At 42.9% G+C, this 21,446-nt stretch overlaps 12 protein-coding genes across 12 annotated transcripts; 5 read left to right on the top strand and 7 right to left on the bottom strand. All coding sequences in view use genetic code 12, as the record gives it.

The window, feature by feature from the left end:
- Positions 1-150: 150 nt before the first annotated feature.
- MFG1 (Mfg1p) lies at positions 151-1,830 on the bottom strand (the record flags this gene model as incomplete). The annotated part of the gene is made up of 1 exon (XM_002617044.1): positions 151-1,830. One exon carries the CDS (start codon positions 1,828-1,830, stop codon positions 151-153), a length of 1,680 nt encoding a protein of 559 aa, XP_002617090.1.
- Positions 1,831-3,382: 1,552 nt separating this feature from the next.
- FOB63_005265 (uncharacterized protein) lies at positions 3,383-4,141 on the bottom strand (the record flags this gene model as incomplete). The annotated part of the gene is made up of 1 exon (XM_002617045.1): positions 3,383-4,141. The coding sequence occupies one exon, from the start codon at positions 4,139-4,141 to the stop codon at positions 3,383-3,385; it is 759 nt and encodes a 252-aa protein (XP_002617091.1).
- Positions 4,142-4,831: 690 nt separating this feature from the next.
- On the bottom strand, positions 4,832-5,488 carry PEX17 (Pex17p; the record flags this gene model as incomplete). Its single annotated transcript, XM_002617046.1, has 1 exon — positions 4,832-5,488. One exon carries the CDS (start codon positions 5,486-5,488, stop codon positions 4,832-4,834), a length of 657 nt encoding a protein of 218 aa, XP_002617092.1.
- A 129-nt stretch (positions 5,489-5,617) lies between these two features.
- On the bottom strand, positions 5,618-6,181 carry FOB63_005263 (uncharacterized protein; the record flags this gene model as incomplete). Its single annotated transcript, XM_002617047.1, has 1 exon — positions 5,618-6,181. The coding sequence occupies one exon, from the start codon at positions 6,179-6,181 to the stop codon at positions 5,618-5,620; it is 564 nt and encodes a 187-aa protein (XP_002617093.1).
- Positions 6,182-6,669: 488 nt separating this feature from the next.
- VID27 (Vid27p) lies at positions 6,670-7,491 on the top strand (the record flags this gene model as incomplete). Its single annotated transcript, XM_002617048.1, has 1 exon — positions 6,670-7,491. The coding sequence occupies one exon, from the start codon at positions 6,670-6,672 to the stop codon at positions 7,489-7,491; it is 822 nt and encodes a 273-aa protein (XP_002617094.1).
- Positions 7,492-9,983: 2,492 nt separating this feature from the next.
- Positions 9,984-10,865, top strand: FOB63_005261 (Regulator of G protein signaling domain family protein; the record flags this gene model as incomplete). The annotated part of the gene is made up of 1 exon (XM_002617050.1): positions 9,984-10,865. One exon carries the CDS (start codon positions 9,984-9,986, stop codon positions 10,863-10,865), a length of 882 nt encoding a protein of 293 aa, XP_002617096.1.
- Positions 10,866-10,957: 92 nt separating this feature from the next.
- Positions 10,958-12,169, bottom strand: MET4 (Met4p; the record flags this gene model as incomplete). The annotated part of the gene is made up of 1 exon (XM_002617051.1): positions 10,958-12,169. One exon carries the CDS (start codon positions 12,167-12,169, stop codon positions 10,958-10,960), a length of 1,212 nt encoding a protein of 403 aa, XP_002617097.1.
- A 1,071-nt stretch (positions 12,170-13,240) lies between these two features.
- On the bottom strand, positions 13,241-13,447 carry FOB63_005259 (uncharacterized protein; the record flags this gene model as incomplete). Its single annotated transcript, XM_066102471.1, has 1 exon — positions 13,241-13,447. The coding sequence occupies one exon, from the start codon at positions 13,445-13,447 to the stop codon at positions 13,241-13,243; it is 207 nt and encodes a 68-aa protein (XP_065958235.1).
- A 1,446-nt stretch (positions 13,448-14,893) lies between these two features.
- On the top strand, positions 14,894-18,424 carry PYC2 (pyruvate carboxylase 2; the record flags this gene model as incomplete). Its single annotated transcript, XM_002617052.1, has 1 exon — positions 14,894-18,424. One exon carries the CDS (start codon positions 14,894-14,896, stop codon positions 18,422-18,424), a length of 3,531 nt encoding a protein of 1,176 aa, XP_002617098.1.
- A 141-nt stretch (positions 18,425-18,565) lies between these two features.
- On the bottom strand, positions 18,566-18,952 carry DUO1 (Duo1p; the record flags this gene model as incomplete). The annotated part of the gene is made up of 1 exon (XM_002617053.1): positions 18,566-18,952. The coding sequence occupies one exon, from the start codon at positions 18,950-18,952 to the stop codon at positions 18,566-18,568; it is 387 nt and encodes a 128-aa protein (XP_002617099.1).
- A 283-nt stretch (positions 18,953-19,235) lies between these two features.
- Positions 19,236-19,676, top strand: SOH1 (Soh1p; the record flags this gene model as incomplete). Its single annotated transcript, XM_002617054.1, has 1 exon — positions 19,236-19,676. One exon carries the CDS (start codon positions 19,236-19,238, stop codon positions 19,674-19,676), a length of 441 nt encoding a protein of 146 aa, XP_002617100.1.
- Positions 19,677-19,863: 187 nt separating this feature from the next.
- Positions 19,864-20,745, top strand: FOB63_005255 (uncharacterized protein; the record flags this gene model as incomplete). The annotated part of the gene is made up of 1 exon (XM_002617055.1): positions 19,864-20,745. The coding sequence occupies one exon, from the start codon at positions 19,864-19,866 to the stop codon at positions 20,743-20,745; it is 882 nt and encodes a 293-aa protein (XP_002617101.1).
- Between the last annotated feature and the right edge of the window lie 701 nt (positions 20,746-21,446).

Here is a 21,446-nt window from a genome sequence, read left to right as displayed (position 1 = left end):
CGATACTACATAATTGCAAATATGTGCAGGCGAGCAGTCTATCATTACAGCGTTGTTAAGATAAGAAAAAGGCACCATAAAATTGGTCCATGTCTCGATTCGTGATTGGTATGCGATTAAATATAATGAGATAGATAAAGGACCCAAGGGTCAAGACTTGCTGCCTGACACCATCGGGCTTTCAAGGGAGGACGAAGTACGACGTTTTTTTGGAGCCTTCGGTTCGTCTGCTGCCACTGTCCGAGGTGATGGACTTGACACGGCACCGTTGCCATTCCGAGAATTTGCACCCAGCGCAATATACTTCTCGAGCGCCAGAAGAGGTGACGCATGGTTATTAGCTGCTGCAAACAGCATAAGAGGCTTCAAGTATGACATGAGACTCCCGAGTTGCATGACTCGCATAGCATTCGGATGAATACCTGAGTTCGATGCTGCTCTCACCGATTCACTATTTTTACTTAGTGACTCGACAAAGTTGCCTCCCAGCGTATTATCAAATGAAGCCCAGTGTGTTTCGAGCGCCCGCATAGTGATGGAGCTCTGGTAGTTAAGACACCGGCAATCAAGCCATTCAATTCGGAAATCTCTGCTGAGGAGAATGCGGCAAGTTCCTTGTAAATTACCCACAGACCCATCCAAATATGTTATAAGTGCTTGAAGTCGTGAAACAATAAATAGTGACCCGTTATTCATCACTTGGAACTTTATTCCCGGAAGCGTCACTTGGTGCGTAGCCACATTTTGGGCCAACACAACTGCCAAAAGAAACCGCGGTGCTGTTGCTGCATTGAGCTCGTACAGATACGGCTCCAGGCCATGTGCAAAACCCTCTAGTAATCCTGTCATAGGTTGGTTTACTGTCGCACCGGTAGTAGTAAAACGCATCACAGATGTGGACGAAAAATAGCTGTAGACGAGACGGTTCCAGAAGTCTATGCTGGAGAGGTTTTCCCTCAGTTCATTCGATACGAGATCTATCAAATCCAAGATTCGCATCACACCCGCGTTGCCCAAGTTGCGTTTGTAGATTTTTGCATTAATTTCATTCTGGGCTGCGCTAAGAGGATTCTTTTGGCCGTTTGCACCAGGAGAGGGACCGGCCCGATCGCCCTTGGGGACATCCTGATAAGGCTGTGCACTCTGGGGCCGCTGAATAGGAGGTCGACGCTGCTGTTGTTGAGGTTGCGGCTGAGGGTTCTGGGGTTGAGGAGGCTGTTGTAGTGGTGCCTGTTGTGAAGACAGTTGCTGTGGCTGTGGTTGTTGTTGCGGATGATGCTGAGGATGCTGTTGTGGATGCTGTTGTTGCTGTTGTTGCTGCTGCTGCTGTTGTTGTTGTTGTTGCTGCTGCTGCTGTTGCTGTTGCTGCTGTTGTTGCTGCTGTTGCCGCTTAAGCATGATTTGTGGATGCATCTGCTGTACCTTAAAGGGTTGCGCTGGCTGGAACGCTGCAGCTTCCTGAGGAAGTTTTCCACCCTCTGGAACAGATCCCATATATTGAGTAGGCACATGAGTCCTGCGAGCTCGCATGGGCGGCAGCTGCCCTTGGCCCGCAGCAGCTGCTACGGCAGCAGCAGCGGCAGCAGCCATCATTTGTTGATGACCGCCGTTTGGAACCACATTAGCCATTCTCTGGGGAAACTGCCCGGCATAATAAGGAGGAGAGCCCTGGGCCACGTTGCGAGCCAGAATTTGCTGATGTTGTGGTTGAGGCTGTAGCTGCTGCTGCTGTTGCTGTTGCTGTGGTCCATTTAGCTGTGGCTGGAACTGTGGTTGAACCATGGCCTGATTGTAGGGCATGGCTTGCATGGAATTCATATTGATATCCATCTTTTCACGTAGCAGGGCTATGCTAAATGGAAATGCGAGTGGTGATTAGAAGTTTCTTTTGATTAATTTTTTTTTCCTCACCAAGTGTCAAAATGGAATTGGTATACGTGTTTGAGCGGGAGCTAGCGGTTGTTGTGTCTAGTTGATGATTGAACTAAGGCCGCACGAGGCCGAAAGTTAAAGCTGCAAACTGTTCCTAAAGGATGAAATATAGAAAAATTGGTGACCACAAATGATAATGCACAGTTCTGGTGCCTAGATGAGTGAGACAACGGAATGAGAAGCTCAAGACAAAAGACACTGGAGGTCGGAAAAACGAGCCAGGGAGCGAAGGTTGAATTTTCTGGCGCGCGGCGGGTGCATATACTACCCGCATACTTGAATAAAGGCGTCACGGCCATGTTACCATGTAGTGTGAAAATTTGGCTACGATTTTTGACATCGGATTGCTCTTACACTTCTCTTGTTCCTGCTTCTGTTTGTTGGTGGCCGAGTTTACCTTCCGACAGCTATCGGCATTTGGACCTATTCTTCCTTTGGTAAAGATGCAGCTCTAAACGCTCCACCGACATACATGCACACCATCGAAGTCTGGACATTTGGGCAAGGGCCCCATGAAAACTTAAGGGGCTATAAAATGGGCAAAAGCTTGTAAGACAGAAATTGGGCAGTGGAGAGACTACTGAAAATCGAATTAGCACTATCGTCTGTGTCAAAAATACTAAAGGGAAAATGGTAAACAGCCAGCAGAAAGAAGGCGCAAAAAAAAAAAAAAAAGGAATATTAAAAAAAAAAAAAAAAAAAAAATTTGAAAAATACCGTTATGTCAAATCGCCTATCTCTTACGCTGGTTTCTTTATCATTTGGGCTCACAATGATTCCGCTGTAACATATGTCTAACGAAATCCGCTAATTATATGGTGCTTCAAAGACCATGCTCGTACCATTTCAGCCGCACCTTCAATGTCAGTGAGAAGTAAAGACGATCCAACAAGGCTAGATTTCTAACTTGAAGATTACACTTCACCGATATATCCGCATGCATAAATCCCTTAGTTGGTATATATAGCGGTCTTTCAATCATTTTCTTTGATGAAGGTTGCATAATTTCTATTCTATGCTATAGATTATCTTTATTCAGGCTGTTAAAATTACATTTTTCGCTCTGAAAATCTAACACCATAATTATCGCCACTTTGCATGGTAGATAATCAGCAAGAGCACCAATTTGTTGCAATATCAAAGATTCACAATCGTATCAAAAGTATGGATGACACTAATGTCGATCATGCAAGTCAATACTTCTGGAGCACACTAATCTAATGGCAGACATACGAACGCATAATTGATAGGCATGTCCATATCGTCAGTCTAATTAGTTTGGGAGGTTTCATGAAGTGTGTGAAAAAATTGAAAGCCCCAAACTGATAGGCGCAAAGGTTGAAGCAAAAATATAATTACCACGTAATGGCAGGAATCGAGTAAGCCAGAACCATTTTTGGGCGCGTTGATATCTGTTTCATGAAACTTCTTCACTAAAGTATTCTAGCACTCATTCGGGAAGCCCGATCAAGGACAGGCTGGGTCTACATACCCAACGAATGAGCGCAGGATGTGCTGCTTGCGGTCTGCGAGGCTTAAGGGTCCGCTTCAGTTCAGGCACTTCGTCCGACGGCTTTTCTCGCGTTTTTGTGGCACGGCGTTTCAACAACTTATTCAAGGTATCACGTTTTTCCTCTTCGAGCTGTTTCGTCTTGTAGTGAGCCCGGCGACGAGCATTTTCGGCTTTACGTAATGCCATTTGCTCAGCTGTTTCCTTCTTCTTGGCCGTTTTACGGTTCAAACTAAGGAGCTGTTCATCCATCTTTGCAAACATCAGTTCCTCATACTTTTCCAGCTCGTCATCCAATAATTTTGCTCGCTGCCGCTCTGTCATCCTCAGCATATCTTGCTTGTAGTCAGATTCTGTTTCACTCAATTCATCGGCCCGACGCCTAGGCACTTTCAATTTGACTGACACTTTATGCTGGGGTGTAGAATCTTCACTTTCCGTGACTTCATCCTCTTCGTAAAATGCTAGTTGCCGCTTTCGGGTCTCACGTGTGCGTCCTGAACGTTGCGGTCTCGCTGTTATTTCTGGCTCGTAAGCTTCTTCTGAATCCTCAGCCAAGTCGTCAACTTCGTCTTCTTCAACATCTTCATCGTCTTCGTCATCATCCAATACAACATCACTCAACTCATCTGATTCAGAAACAAGGTCATTTATCTGCCCCTCAGACTCGTCGTCACTGATAGCGATTTTTGGTGGCATCTAAGAATAGTAGTTCAGTTCACAATCATTTGCGAATGGTTCAAGTATATATGGGGACACCCGTACACCAGCACACAACAACCTGTTGCAAATACGAACATCTGGATATGGCAAGTACTAGGTTACGAAGTAGATCCTGAAATAACGAATGCAAGAATCGGCTCACAGAGAACTTGATATATTTTGTGTTTACTCCAGTTTTATCAATGTCGAAGAGTCAATCTAATGCGCATGATTTCCAAAAGCGTGTTTAATATCGTTACCATATATCGCAACTGAGGAGAATAGGTAAAAATCATGGGCCAAAATAGCCATACGCTAAGGGCTCTATTAAAAGCAGTACTGATTTACCATGTGGTCGCAAAATAATAACTTCAAACTGATCTGGAGCCTTGAGCAGTTATTAGCGCTCATACTTGCCAGCACAGAAAGAGAACGAAGAAAAACATCTCGTAATAAACAGACTCAACTTATAACACAACGCATAAGATACTCATTAGTTAGCTATCTATTGCTTGTTGGATCCAACTATTTTAAAATGAATGAATGTATTATGGACTAGAATTAGGTGCGTATTAATACAGAGGAGTGTAAGTACTTCCTATGGAAGATCAGTACCAGTATGTATAACTAACTGGAAATTGAACAATCAGTTGATGCACGGAAACACACATTCAATGTATATCATATTTATGCTAATCCACTCATGTATAAACCCTTAATTCCCCGGATATCTGTCTTCACCTCTTGCGCCATATTCTTCTGCACCTGCTTCTTCCCGTTCTGTGTGGTTGGCCCAGAGAAAAAGTTCCGTTGATTAAAATACAGCATGTCGGTTTTCTGTCTGAAATCTTTGAGCGTATAGTCTACCACACGATAATGGGGCATGTCAGTTGTCAGTAAAGTCGTACAGTTATTCAAAGAGTCGAGCAAGCTTTGTAGCTTTGACGCAACTTTATTCATGCCAAGCGTTGATTGAGTTTCTTCGGACTCAGTAGGTTGAACAAGCTCGTCTGTTTGACAAATGGCATCTGCGTATAGTTTTCTGCATCCATTGTTTTTGTTGACCGTTACTATCGGTATGTAGTTGACCTTACCAATTATGTTGAGATATAAGTCTCGTAAGCTTCCTCTGCATTTTTCAAGAAAGTCCAATTTCTGAAGAGCTGTTGCCTCCATGAGCGGTTTTATACCAAAAAGCCCAACCAAGTACATAAGTACCAAAAGGGCGGAAGATCCTCTAACTAGTTTCAACAAAAATGTGATTAGGTTATTCTTTTGACGTGCTGAAACATATTGGCTTGGATCAAAAGCACTTTCAGGAATGGTTAATATTGGAACAGCCATGGCAAGTACTGAATGAGATTGATGAATTGAAGATAGAATATCAGAACTAGGTTATGTGGGGAATCATACTCTACCTCGGATAGTGTGAGGTACGGGTGTAATCGTCACTTCATTAGTCTATGTACAAATTTAATCTATAAAATCCCCTACTCCTGGTGTATAAGGCTTTTTTGAGTATGTTTCCTTTCGTTTGCTAAAATCCTTGTGTTTTTTTGAATAGCTCTTGTTTCCTTTGATTTGAGGAGCATTTGCCATTGAGTTTTTAACTTGTTGTATGCGTTCAGCCTTCTTCTCCTGGCTAGCAAGCTTTCTTTTTTCTGCTCGCCTGTTGATATCTTCTAATTCTTCTTCGGTAGGTTCCCATTTAGACTTCAAGATCCGACGTATACTTTCTGGATTGATCAGGAAGAAGTCCGCCAACTGTTTAGTCTTCATTGCAGGATACTGTAGTTTAAGATTGCGAATATCATTGATCTGTTGTCTAGATAGCTTCCTAGTTGGATTCCATTTACCGTACCGTCTTCGTAATGCTTCATCTCTTTTAACCCACTCTGGTGCAGTTTGTTTTCGCTTGAGATCTGCCTGCTTGGCTTTTTGTTTGAATATCTCTTCAGCACTTAGGGGTTTGGAAGAATATCGTCTCCATAGTACATCGTAAGATTTTGACACCTGTGCTCTGAGGGTTGTCCACATATCTTTTTGGTTCCAGAACCAGATTGAGAATTGTGCTGTGTGAAAAAGGTGGCATCGCTTGCAGACTGAGAGCTTATATACCGGGAGATGTATTCAAGCCTTATCATATAGTTGCTAATTGCAAATTAGATCCTCAAAACTGATACTTTCTTAGCATTTGAGAGTATTGATGCAATCAATTAGAAATTGAAGGTTTGAACTTTTTTGATTTTTTTTTTCTTGTATGTTCGGGGATTTAATTATGGTACTATTTGTATCACAGTGAAGGTTTCTCGTTATTCAAACATCAGAATTAACTTTGAGACCATCTGGAGGAGGAAATAATTGAAATGGCAAATGATTTTTAAAAACACAATACTTCGACTGCTTTAGATATCACAGAAATAGATCTTTATGGTATTATGCACGTGACGGTAAGATGGTCTTTAATCCTGTATGCATACCCATGGATACAAGCAAAATGAGCGTTATCAGAACCTTGTCTATCAATGAACTTTTTGAAAAGGTTTCTAAGGGCGTCACCGACGGACGAGTTGGCACTGATACCATTAGGAAAACTATTCCTCTCACGTTCTCCTCTACTGCCTAAAGGCGAATTGGAATGTTTATACAATGACGCTTGCATTAGTATCAAGGAAACGACAACCAAATATTTGTTTCAGCTAACAGTGGTCAGAGCATACCAGGAAGGGGAATCAATATCACAGTCTTCAGATGATTATAGTGATGAAGACGACGGGAATGAAGGACTATCAGAAGAATTCAGAAGCAAAGATGAAAAACTGTTTTATCTAACACAAGATTTGAATGCACGGATGTACACAAAGCATGACGGCACGAGGGTGATTTCTTGGAAGGATCTACATGGTGATTTGGGGGACAAATTTGAATTCTTTATTGATGAGGATATCAGGGCATCTGATGTCGATCACTTTTTGTTCACGTTGTTTCGATGCATGTATGAACAGAAATACCAAAAATCTTCGGATGAGATTCGAAGTATAAATGAGCTCTCGGAGTTCTTCTATGATTCTAAGAAGGATTTTGACGAGAGGGCTTCAAGCTTCACCTCATGGGACAACTTCAGGTCGTCATTGGAGATGTATAATCGTGGGTCCAGAGAGGTTCATGATGAAGATGACGAAGAGGAGGAAGAAGACGAAGAGGATGGAGACGATGATAATAATGATAACGACGACGATGAAGAGGAAGCTATTGCAGGTGGAATAGCCGATGAGGAAGATAATGATGAGGGTGTGGTAGAGGATAATGAAGAAGAATATTATGACGCCCTCGATACGCGAGGCTAATGATTATGTGCTGGATCTTTATTTCTTTGGTTGTTGCGGTCCTGGTTTACTGATGCATTGTGCGAGGCAAAGATATTGATAGCTCATCATTGAGTGTGTCCATTAGCTGCCTTTGATTTAAATAGAATATATTCTCTTGGGAAAACGAAATGACTGCAAGGCCTGCATTGACAGTCTTTTTTTCATCTAACAAATACCGTGGGACTGCAACTGGTTGGGATCTCACGATTCATGGGGCTTGATATAGAATAATGCGAGATCGAGAAAGCATATGATGGCTTTCCGTTCAGTCAAATCAATCGAAGTGCACTTCAACTTCGGAATGTAAAAGATTTCTTAAGCTCATCCCAGAATATTATTCGTGCTGCATTGATCTTATGCCACCTCGTGGGCGTGTAATCTTTCTTAGATATCAGCCCGCCCATCTCTATGGGTTGTTGCTCGATTGGAATTCTATTGATTCGTGCATAAACCCGTCTTACCCAGGCATGGAATGCAGGCGAGCTCATGAGCCGCCTGTATAGTAATTCTTCTAGCGATGATGGTGCCATGTATCTATGGGGAAGAGGAATTTTGGTGATGCTATTGACATGCAAAACACACCCGTACCCCTCAAATATGGTGGAGCCCAAGCGAATCCGTACTTGATGGTGTGATGGAAAGATAGAAATAAAGGACTTGCAATACAATGATAGCAGCAACTCCTGATCATGAAGAGTAATTCAGACTCGTAGTAGTAATGTGAAACGTTGAGCATTTGCGATTTGCGTCTAGTACAGGCTTGAGTCTATCCTAGAAGAAAACAAAACAAGGGAGAGACCAAGGCAAGGGCACATTTTACTGCTCAACAAAAACATTCTACGTAGCCGAAAGGTGTTTCTTGGAGAAGATCTACTAGCACCGACATTTTGGGAGACGAGGTGAGTAGTTGGTGCTGGTGCCTGCATAAAGACCCAGCACCGACTGACGTGTGAAGTTGTCATGGATCAGTAACTACTTCAACAAAGAATGATCACAGACACCGAGTTGAACACTATCGTTTTGGCATTTGGCATAATTTCTGTGGGCTTGGTCCTTGTTCACCACGCAGTTTCTAGCAATCTTCCATCGAGCAAATAGAATACACGGAATACACACTGGATCTTGTAGCTTTTTTCCACACAAACGTCATCTTTACAGCGAGGCTACTAGCGTAACGAGCGAAATGTTGGAATGAAGAGACCAGACGGAGGAGACTTGAAAGAGAACAACAGAGATGTTATGGAGATATTTTATGGAGATATGGTATGGACATATGGTGTGGAGATATGGCATGGAGATACGTTGAGGAGACATGTCGATTCATCCAAGTGAGACTGGGTAGAGCATCCACTAACAGAAGATTAATGTGTTTTGAGGCATGATAGTAAGGACCACCAGCATAGGACCCTCTGAACGTTTACGTTTGGGGCCGATATGGGGTCATATTTCAGAAAACAGAGGCATGACCACCACATATACGTTGGAGGGGAAAGCTTGGCGAGACCGCGAACGAAAAACATAAAAGGTGCAAGTATAGCCGGCGCAGGACGTTTTGGAATTGAGAGCAGCGCATAATAACGTGGTTGAGATAAATTAGCTTGCGCGATAATTCAAGCAAAAAAAAAAAAATCTCAAGACAGACAGCTGGGCCTGAATCGCCGATGCGGCCGCAGAGAAATATGCTCTCTCGGCTCGGCCGAGAAAATTGCGCCCTTTATCTTGTTCCTCTGCACAATCTCTATCTAACATTACACAAACGCACCTTCCTGCCAACTCCTGGGCCCCTATTTCCGTATACGGGCAAGGGCTGTCGTAATCTCTTCGACCGTTGCATATGAAGCGGGGACTGATAGTGGCGATGGTCAGGGTACACGGTAACCGGGCCGGGCTGTGCGCAGGACAAAATACTCTCGTTAATAGCGCGATGGCTTGGACTGCCCATGTGGATGTATGTAGTGCACATACTAGAGCGACTTCGGTTTTGCTCATAATGCTCTATCGGGCTGGTATACGAGGGCGAACGACAGAAGGTTTTGACCTGGCCACCGAGCGAGATGGAAACAAAAAACGGCATATCCTTTTGAATGAAAGCTAAAACATCCCCTAGGCATGTTTGTTGTGGAGACTCCACAATCGGTGATTACGTAAAAGTGTGTTATCGCGCGACGGTATGTTTGCTTTTAAGCCGCACAACCGTTAGCATGTCATGTCCGTCGGGCAAAGAAAGGTGCTCATAATTCTCTACCCCAGCGAGATTGACTTGACTTCAAAACCGCACCCATTTCTCATATTTTTTTTTTTCTCCGTGTACAGTGGTTTGGAGTATTTTGCTTTTCATTTTTCTTTTGATTCTTCATTGTTCATTCACTTTTCACCAACCATCACTGGTCTCCGTCTGAACTAGTGGCCACTTTATCTCCGTCGGTGCCGACCTTTTCCGATCTGGGGAATTCCAGTTATCTCCTTTGAACATGGACTCATTTATTTTTCGGCCGAAATATATCATTCCTACGCTAGATGAAATCCTATCGGGGCACTCGTGCCTCCAAGACTGCGGTCCTTACAACCGGTGCAACTTTGTCCAGTTTCTCAACGCTACACATTGTTCGGAGAATTTTGATTTCACCGTGCAAATCGACAAGTTCCTCCTGCTGCTAAACGCAGTGCACCAAGAACATCTTTTGGACGACAATCTGATACGGGCTAATGATCATCTCCAGCGCCGCTGGAGCCAGTTTCACTCGGTCTTTATTGCCCAGAATTCCGAGATGGAAGTCAACATACCATATACGCTTCGCGTCGATCTCCATGCCTCTGTGCTACCTTCGCGTGGTCAACTTCTTCAAGTTCGCCGTGTCATATACGAGCTCTTATTAGATAGCTTCAACGAGTTTATCAGTCATACGCGAGAACTCAATCATGACAGCAGTGTTCGAAGAAGAAGACTGGAAGCGGTTCCTCCAGAATCTCCAGCATTTGTGCATTTTGAACCTATGGCCCATAGTTCAAGATTATGTCGGTCCTCAGTTGCCGATTGTGTTCATCATAAAGAACTTCGTCAACACTGGGAAAAAGCGTTGGAAGAGGTGGAGTCGAAGTCAAGAGGCTCTAACTCCAGCTCGGGCAACACATCCGACTCAAGTGCAACTCCTGCTGGTAGCAGGAATGGATCTGCATCTACTCTACCATCCAAACCCTCTTCTCGCTCATCTTCCCGGGGCTCGTCCATCACATTTATTGTGGATAACATTAAGGACTATTCTGGTTGGAACAAAACGAAAAAGATCATCCAGCGGAGGCGTTCATCACAAGAAAGTGAAAACGAGGCACAGGCAAAAATTGCCCTACAATAGAATTTATAGATTAGCGTCAATAGTAATGACTTATGAATACAATTTTTTTAACGAGATAATAAATGCCTGCATTCGCCCTTCCCGATGGTTTTCTATTTACGCTGGGCCTTTTCCTTCAAGCTTAATAATTCCTGGCTTGATTTTTGATTTCCTTTCTCGATAATCAAATTTTTGAGAAGGCGATTTTCCATCTCCAACTCCGTAATTTTGATTTCAAATTCCTTGATTAGGTCGTCCAATTGCTGAATCTTGATCTCCATCTCCTTCTCCCTCATTTTCTTTTTAATTCTGAACCGAGCACTTGCTGCTGTGTTTCTTTTCCTCTTGTCAAGCTCATTATATGCATTATTGCCATTGCTACCTCCACTTATACTACCCCGAGACGCCGTTTGGGGAGTGGAAAGGACAGAGTTACCTCCACTACTATATCCGGAACTGTAGTTCGAAGTAATACTTGCTGGACTCTCAACAGCATTGGTCAATCTCCCTCTTTGCGCTACTCGTTGCCCGTTGTCATCGTTTCTTCTTTCAACTGTTGATCCACTTGACGAGAGCAACGTCGGCGTTTCGACAATATGTGACTTGACATCTTCTAAGCGATCGTTCTGCGTGTATGATGTTTGTTCTCCCAGTTTGCTTCCATTTATAGACCTACCGAGTGAGTTTTGATGCTGGGCAATCAAAGCAGACAAAAGATCAATTTGATTATGCGTTAAACCAGCTTGTCTGAGCGACGACTCTGCACCAGGAGGCACGGGGAATTTTGGCACATGGGAAAGGTCGGGGATAATTTCATTGATTGTGCTTTGACGCAGTTTACGTTGTTCGTTCAGTTGGGAGTTTTGGTGAAAAGCTGATGCCTCCGCGGCTCTCTCATCTTTTTGATCTTGGTCATTTGCATTAAGTGCATTTTCAAGATATGCCCCATTTCTTGCTTTCAGGTTTATACTAGCTAGAGCTTTCTGGCCTGCTTGCCTAGCGCTGTCGTAATCAAAAGGAGGGTGGTGCTCATTGGAATTCAACCAAGACGTACTAATATCATTCAAAAGAGGTGAAGTCATTTCAGGGACATTTTTGTCATTATGACCATTACTGGAAGTGAAGTTGTTTTCGTCGTTGTCACCATTTGAGGGGTCTTTAGGCTTGTCTTCGTCAGGAAAAATAAACGAATCGTCAGCAAATGCAGCCAAATCTAAGGAAAGTTGTCCATCGACATCTAGTTGGGGAGTATCTCCTGTTCCATTATTAAGGAAATTATCGATGTACACCAATTGATCTATCAAGGCGGCTGACGTTTCTGGCATTCTTGAATCAACTTGTCAGAGCTGGAAGCTTGGATGCGAATATTAGGTCAAGCAAATGAAAATAATGCGCCTAGGGTTGCTTAGATAAATTCGAATAAGGAGGAAGTTGTTTAAAGTGGGATTTGTTATTTATAATCCTTGTGGCTGTCAACGTCAATGTGTAATGTTCCCAGTCGCTGCAAGAGGGTGACTGTGGAGTCTATAATTCCTTCTCTTAGCGAAGATATTAAGAGTACAATAACATGTATACAGGAAATGTGCGTTCAGATAACCGCCATCAATGCTTACACCCAGACCTCCTCATACTAGCAAGCCCTTGATTGTGCTATGTCACGTGAAAATCGCACTTTGCGTTTTCTGTGCGCAATGGCACGTGAGGAGATATTCATATGTCAGCATTAATGACGTTTGCGAATATTGTAAGGTCCTCTACTGTCGGGTTGGTTTCTATATTGGTAGAGTCCGAAGAGAATTACTAATCCACATGTGTTCATAATTTCTTTTCTAGATAGTTTCATGTAGTGGAATGAAACCTTGCATTCCAGGCACGAAAAACTTCCTTGGTTAAATTTTCTTTTCGCGTTTCTCCGCGCCATACAAAAACTCAGAGAATGCAATTGCAATTGCAAAACCAATTGAGCGTTCTAGAAAAGGAGGAATTGGGAGCAGTAGAGGAGAAATTTGTCTTTCACGGTCTTATCATCCCTTAACTGTTTGAGCCGGTGACCGATATCGGGAGGGGTAATCAATGACTGTCTACAGTCAGGCGTTCGGCTATAAGCTCAAATCGCAATCATGTACAATCCAAGCGCATGGCAGAACTTCAAACCAAAAAATTGAAGGCTGTTCACAAAATTGCCAGCGGGATGGAAACGGCCCTTGTTTGAATAAACGAGTGACTACGAAAATCTTTTTAGAAATGATATATTGAAACGTGAAACATATCGTCGTAAACATTACGGGAGAATTGAAAAGTCAGCCAAAAGCATTGATGCAGAGTGGACTGCAATTGTTTCGTCACTAAACCATATAAGTTACCAGAACTATGGATCTTTGTACGAAACGGCAAACTCAGTTCCCCTTCTTGGCAAGCGATCTCAACTTCAAAGGAGATTGGTTAACGACTTTCAATCTGTATTCAGCAAAAGATCTGAAAGAGTTACCAGCAGTAGGCTGCCACTTCTTAGGTGTGGCAGAGGCCTTGGCCAAGTTGCTGAATTGCTGAACGGATTCCTTCTTAAAAGCAGAAGCAGCAGAGGTAGAAAATCTTCTAAGCATGGTTACAATCTAATAATTTTTACGCTTGTAATGGTGGGAAATTCCCACATCCTTTTATATTTCTAATGGAGGGGAAGGAAAAAAAAAAAAAAACTTGCGTCGCACGATCAGCTGCGCGCATGAGATTTAGGCGCGCCACATTAGATTTCGCTCTGGTCTGCTATTGGTCTTTTTCCGTAGCGCATAACGTGATTTTGCACTTCGGTGGTTATTGTCCGTGGTCCAAAAAAACTTCTATTCGCATCTGATTCCATATGCGCCACCTGCGTCTCAAAATATTCTTGTAAGATAATCCGGTGGGCAAGAATCGTCCGATTATTCCGTTAACTCAAAGACCTTAATTTTTCTGTTTTTTTTTTTTTTTTGTGTGCATAAACGACCTTCGTAAGCGTAATGCTTTATTTTAGGTGGAATGCAAATGGTAGGAGCAATTTGTCATTTGAGTGATCCAAGTTGATGAACAACCCACCTTTGCTGCCCACGTCTTTAAGATGGGTGCAATTGTTAGCAAAGGAAAGTTTTGAAGCGCGGCCCGAAGATTCGCCGAAGCGTAGCCCCACCTATCGCAAACCAATCAAAAACTGTACAGGCCAACTTTCGCTTCTTGCGTTATGATTCACGGACGGCACATTGTTTCGGAGTTTTCATGACTCAAGTCCGCGACCAGATGGAAAGGAGCAAGCGAGGAAACGGTCTACCAAGCAACCTTAAAGCTCATAAGAACAATAAAACGACACCAAGACAAATATACTGACATGCCTGAGTGATATGAAATAAGCAATGGGTTCAAAACACATCTGCCTACGGATCAATGGAGAAGAAACGGCTTTGAAGGATATCGCGGGGTTGCGCGACAATAATAAAGATCGACGTCAGTCTCAATGCATTTTTCCAGTTGGCCAACTAGATATATGGGAATCAACTCATTTGTTTCCACCATGTGAAGGTGGTACTTAATATGGCATAGGACAATAAAACCCATGGTATAGATTAAATACTACCATGCGTGTCTTTTGTTCGTCTCCACATTCTCTTTACTGTGCGTTCGGTGTTGAATCTCCTTTGCATGCTTGTCCAATTATCTACAGGAATTTGTCGCACCACTCTCGTACTAAATGATATTCTTGAGTCATCGGAGTGCTCGGTAAGCGTATATAAAGACAACAGCACCCCCACGGATTATTGGTATTATTTTTTTTCTTTTCTCTTTTCCTTTCTTTTTTCGTAGATTCTGTGCTCAACTCTTTTAACGAAAAAGGGAACTACTACAGCTGACGGCACACCAACCAATCCTCGGCTTTTAGTGTTATCACTCATTATACAGGCATCCAATTTTCATTTGCTCACTCTGCAGTTTGAACTCAGGAGTATCGTATTTTCCATTTGAGCAACGAGATTCTTTTCCTCTAGTTTTCAATTGAGCAGATATCCAATACGACTTTCAACATGTCTGTTTCCGGACCGTCTGATTTAGGAAAAATCAACCAAATGAGGAGTGAATCTACGGTGTTGGGTCCCATGAACAAGATTCTTGTGGCCAACCGTGGTGAAATTCCAATCAGAATCTTCAGAACAGCCCACGAGTTGTCGATGCAAACAGTTGCCATTTACTCCCATGAGGACAGATTATCTATGCACAGATTGAAAGCCGACGAGTCGTACGTGATTGGTAAAAAAGGACAATACTCACCTGTGCAAGCCTACTTGCAAATTGACGAAATCATCAATATTGCTAAGAAACACAACGTCAATATGATTCACCCAGGTTATGGTTTCCTTTCGGAGAACTCCACTTTTGCCCGCAAAGTCGAGGAAGCAGGAATCGCTTGGATTGGCCCTTCGTACAAGACCATTGACTCTGTTGGTGACAAGGTCTCAGCAAGAAACTTGGCTTTGGCTAACAACGTACCTGTTGTTCCAGGTACAGATGGCCCTATTGACACGACCGAAGAAGCTGTGGCTTTCGTGCAGAAGTATGGCTATCCTGTGATTATCAAAGCAGCTTTCGGTGGAGGTGGACGTGGTATGAGAGTTGTCAGGGAGGGCGACTCCATCGAAGATGCTTTCAACAGAGCAAAATCTGAGGCCTTAACAGCCTTTGGTAATGGTACGTGTTTCATTGAACGTTTCTTGGACAAGCCAAAGCACATCGAAGTTCAATTGCTTGCCGACAACTATGGGAACGTTATTCACTTGTTTGAAAGAGACTGTTCGGTGCAAAGAAGACATCAAAAGGTTGTCGAAATTGCCCCAGCTAAGAACTTGCCAAGGTCCGTCAGAGATGCTATCTTGACTGATGCTGTCACTTTGGCAAAGTCTGCAAACTACAGAAACGCAGGAACTGCAGAATTCCTTGTGGACGAGCAAAATAGACACTACTTTATTGAAATCAACCCTAGAATTCAGGTTGAACACACCATTACGGAAGAAATCACGGGTGTTGACATTGTTGCTGCCCAGATCCAGATTGCCGCCGGTGCTTCTTTGCAACAATTGGGTTTATTACAAGACAAGATCACTACGCGTGGTTTTGCGATCCAGTGCAGAATTACTACCGAAGATCCAGCTAAAGGTTTCCAACCAGATACTGGTAAGATCGAAGTGTATCGTTCTGCTGGTGGTAATGGAGTTAGATTGGATGGTGGTAACGGGTTTGCTGGTGCCGTCATTTCCCCCCACTACGACTCGATGTTGGTGAAGTGCAGCTGCTCTGGTTCCACATATGAGATTGCCAGACGGAAGATGTTGAGAGCCTTGATTGAGTTCAGAATTAGAGGTGTTAAAACCAATATTCCGTTCTTGTTGACTTTACTTACCAACGAAACTTTTATTAATGGTGACTGCTGGACTACTTTCATTGATGACACTCCATCTTTATTCCGTATGGTTTCTTCGCAGAACAGAGCTACGAAATTGTTAAACTACCTTGGAGATTTGGCTGTCAACGGTTCTTCAATCAAAGGACAAGTGGGCGTTCCTAAGCTCACGACTGATGTTTTGATTCCTGTTTTACACGATCCGCAAACGGGTATTGCCATTGATGTCGACAGTCCTGTTCAACCAAGAGGTTGGAGACAGGTTCTTCTCGAACTTGGCCCCGAGAAATTCGCACAGCAAGTGAGAAAGTTCAATGGTACCTTGATTACAGACACCACTTGGAGAGATGCTCATCAATCTTTGTTGGCCACCCGTGTTAGAACAGTCGACTTGTTAAACATTGCTCCAACAACCGCTTATGCTTTGAACGGTGCATTTTCCTTGGAGTGCTGGGGCGGTGCCACTTTTGATGTCAGTATGAGATTCCTTTACGAGGACCCTTGGGCTCGGTTAAGAAAGTTAAGGGAGTTGGTGCCAAACATTCCATTCCAGATGTTGTTAAGAGGCGCGAATGGTGTCGCCTACTCTTCTTTGCCAGACAATGCCATCGACCAATTTGTTAAACAAGCCAAGGATAATGGAGTGGACATTTTCAGAGTGTTTGATGCTCTTAATGACTTGGAGCAATTGAAGGTGGGTGTTGATGCGGTTAAAAAGGCTGGCGGTGTTGTGGAGGCGACAGTATGCTACTCTGGTGACATGTTGAAGGAGGGCAAGAAGTACAATTTGGATTATTACATGAATGTTGTGGACCACATTGTCGAAATGGGAACTCACTTTTTGGGTATCAAGGACATGGCCGGTACCATGAAACCTAAGGCTGCTTCTCTTTTAGTAGGCACCATAAGAGCCAAATATCCAGACTTGCCAATTCATGTTCACACACATGACTCGGCTGGAACTGCTGTTGCAAGTATGGATGCTGCTGCTAGAGCAGGCGCTGATGTCGTGGATGCTGCTTCCAATGCGATGTCTGGTATGACCTCTCAACCTTCCATTAGTGCGTTACTTGCCTCATTTGAAGGCGAAGTTGTTCACGGCTTGAACGAGGACTTGGTCAGAGAGTTGGACAATTACTGGGCGCAAATGAGATTATTGTACTCCTGTTTCGAAGCAGATTTGAAGGGTCCAGACCCAGAAGTATACCAACACGAGATTCCAGGAGGCCAGTTGACTAACTTGCTCTTCCAGGCCCAACAATTGGGATTGGGTGAAAAGTGGTTGTTGACTAAGGAGAAGTACAAGATTGCGAACAAGATTTTGGGTGATGTGGTGAAGGTCACTCCAACATCGAAGGTCGTGGGTGACTTGGCCCAGTTCATGGTATCCAACAATTTGTCCGAAGAAGATGTGATCAAATTGGCACCAGAGTTAGATTTCCCAGATTCAGTGTTAGACTTTATGGAAGGTTTAATGGGTACTCCATACGGTGGCTTCCCAGAGCCATTGAGAACAAACATGTTGGGCAATAAGAGACCAAAGTTGGACAAGAGACCTGGTTTGACATTGGCTCCTGTTGACTTTGCTAAGGTGAAGGAAGAGTTGACATCCCGCTATGGTGGAAACATCACGGAATGTGATATTGCTTCTTACGTCATGTACCCTAAGGTTTATGAGGACTACCGCAAGATTCTTGAGAAGTATGGTGACTTGTCCGTTTTGCCAACCCGCTATTTCTTGAAGCCTTTGGAGATCAACGAAGAAATTGTGGTTGAGATCGAACAAGGTAAGACTTTGATTATCAAATTATTGGCTGTGGGTGAAATCTCGAAAAAGACTGGTACTCGCGAAGTCTTCTTTGAATTGAACGGTGAAATGAGATCAGTCACCATTGACGACAAGAACGTTTCAATTGAAAACAAGACTAGACCAAAGGCTACGCAACCAAATGATGTTGGTGCACCAATGGCCGGTGTTATCATTGAGATCAGAGTCAAGAAGGATCAAGAAGTGAAGAAGGGTGACCCTGTTGCTGTCTTGAGTGCCATGAAGATGGAAATGGTTATTAGTGCTCCTGCTGCCGGTAAAGTGGGCGAGTTGCAAGTCAAAGAAAGCGATTCTGTGGATTCGGGTGACTTGATCACAAACATCCTTAAGTAATTGTACTTTACCATGTCGGTTCTTGCCACGTTTTGTTGTACCTTTCAATAGAGGAATATTTGTAAAGAATATATGCACTGTATTATGAAAATATAACCGTAGAACTTTTACATTAAAACCCATTCCTTATTCTGCCAGTAATTAACGTCTCGAACGTTTCGTCTCTCTTGTAGATTGCTCGTTGTTTAGGGTCAGGAGTCTTGCTTCTAACTTTTGGTTCTCTTGTTCAAGAACCTTGAGTTCCGCTTCTAGTTGTTTTTCTCGTTGTAGCACATATAAATTTTCTTCTTCAATATCTTCATCCTTGGAACCTTCCCAGAGTGGATTTTGCAATGCATTATTGGCGAAACTCGTCTGGTTAAGGATTCTAATCCAGTCTTCGAGTAATGCCGATGTGCTATCAGTAGCGCTTTTGGTGGTAGCAATGTTCTGCTGCGTAGTACGTATAGTTTCGAGCAAAGAGTCCACTGTCTTGTTGAGGTTCGTCACCTGTTCAAGCTCCCTTTCTAACGTTTGTTGACGAGACATTGTGTTTGAAAATCGTTTGTGTAAATGTACCGATGTATTTGTTTATCAGTACTTCATATGATCGCGCAATATGAAAAGCTTCTGAAATTGCAATACTGAAACCAAAGACTCTTTTGACTAATCATAGTCACCCATCAAAGCAAGAACCTGAAAGTGCCGAATACAGCTGTCTACTAGAGCACTTCTTATTCTATTGAGCTAAGTGTGTCTCGTCCAATTTGTCTCAGCCAGGAGCAATACTACTACATCTCTAAATAATCTTCTATTTTCTATCTTTGGTATAATGGAGGAACTCCCCACTCGATGGGAAGTCGAGCTAGAATTTGTCCAATCATTGGCAAATATTCAATATGTGAATTACTTGGCTCAGAACGATTACCTATCAGATCCAAAGTTCATTGAATACCTCAAGTACTTGAACTACTGGAAGGAGACCAAATTTGCCAAATACGTTGTGTATCCCAACTGTCTCCATATTCTTACGCTATTACAAAATGAAGAGTTCCGGAAAAGCATAGTTAATCCTGAGTTCATGAACACGTTGATGAATGATATGGTGAAAAAATGGCAAAACGTTGACGACGTTTTCAATCCATCAACTGATAACGATGAAGCAAAAGCTGACGGTCAAAATGAAATTAAAAAGGAGGAAAATGATGGAGCTGATTTACAACTGGGCCAAATACCCAGGCCTCCCGAAATTGACGTTGACAGGCTTGGGTGAAATGTATACGTATATAAATCTAAGGTATAGAAGGAATAAAAAAGGAGGCTTCTACGCATCAAGTCTATCTTACAAAGTGTTACAATAAATCGTCATCGCCGAAGCATGTACTTCATTCTCTTTGTGGGATCTGCGGTGACTCGCAATCGTCGTATATGGAGGATACGCAATAATCAAATTCGCCATCATGTCCTCAAATGAATTAGTATACGAACGACACATGGCTCTAATTCATAAAACAGCACGAAAATGGAAATTTCTTCGACTCACAACCCTGGAATTTATCTTTGCCTTTTCCTTCATTCTTAATTTTATCGTGGGTAAGTTGCTTCATGTTTTCTCACAAAAGGAGGAAGTCTACAACTATTACAATGATAAGGGCAACATTTTCAATCAGTGGTTTGTGAAAAAAGGTTGGGCGTGGACAACTGGAGCCATAGCGCTATTCTATACTATTGAGGTATCGAAATCCGGGTTTCGTTTAAAAGTGTTACGTGGTGCCGTTTTGAGATGGCTTGTTGCTACTTGTTGGTGGTACCTCTTCACCCAATGGTGCTTTGGACTTCCGATAATGGACAAGGTCTTTGTTCTCACGGGAGGGAAATGTGCTTCCGTCTCCGCCGAGAAATTGGCTCGTTTGACTGAGAGTCTTCACCTCTTCACATTGGTGGATGGAGTTTATGAGTCTAGTGCAATTTCATCGTCCCAATGTAGAAGATTAAAAGGCTCATGGGAAGGGGGACATGATCCACTGGGACATGTTTTCCTCCTAGTACACTCGTCTCTTTACATGTTTCATGAAATCAAACCATTTTGGCCAGGCTGGAAATCATTGTACCGGAGTATAATTAGATTTACCAGAAATACCAATAAGGACAACGTGATGGCCAAAAGCAGAGCACTTGTGGTATCAAATCCAAGCATTTTGGTTCTTGGTCTTCTTGGACTCTGGTGGTTTATGTTGCTTATGACCAACATGTACTTTCATTCTTTGGCTGAAAAGTTGGTGGGATTGGTATTTGGATACATAGCTGTTGCCGCTATCTACTGGTTGCCTCGGTGGATGTAAATAGATTGGACTCATTCAATGAATAGAGATTGTATATAGCTTGAGCATTTTGTGTATTTTGTGCATCTTGCTGAAGATGAAAACTTGATGTTGGTGTTGTATTGAAACCCTCATCGATAAAAGGTCTACATTATATTCGAGATCTGCCTCAAGAGATTTGGTTTAGTTAATAAAAGTTTCGTCTGTTAGATGGTTTTGAAAAATTCAGTTCCATAATGCCTTAATATTTACGACTTTAGCATTTATTGTGCATAATCGCACATTTTGACGAAAAATGCGCGTAAGATCTTTTTATGTAATTTCACTAATTACAATCCACACTAGTTACAAGAGTAGGATATGAACGTGGTTTAGAAAATACTGGAGACAGACTAATATACTAGCCCCAATCAAGATACCAAAAACGCAGTTGCTATTGTTGCAGTCTCAAATCCACAAAAAGCGGATGAATTCGAGGCTGGGCGCAATAACAGCATCCCAGACTTTAGAGTTTCGTGTCTAAAATATTTAGAGCGACACGCTTGATTACTCTACTGTGAACTCGAACGCAACGAAACATACATTTATCCGCATTTGGAAGCGCATTCCGCGAGCCAAAACTACGGAGACGCGCAATACTTTTGTCATATTTCGCAGTATGCGGGCCATTAATGTCCCTAATACGGTTTAATACGCCTCTCGGACGGATTACATGCAATCGA

Source organism: Clavispora lusitaniae (genome assembly GCF_014636115.1).
Source record: "Clavispora lusitaniae strain FDAARGOS_655 chromosome Unknown tig00002663_pilon, whole genome shotgun sequence".
Lineage (NCBI taxonomy): Eukaryota > Fungi > Ascomycota > Pichiomycetes > Serinales > Metschnikowiaceae > Clavispora > Clavispora lusitaniae.
The sequence above is the reverse complement of the archived record's forward strand: the minus strand, read 5'-3'. Positions and strand labels throughout refer to the sequence as shown.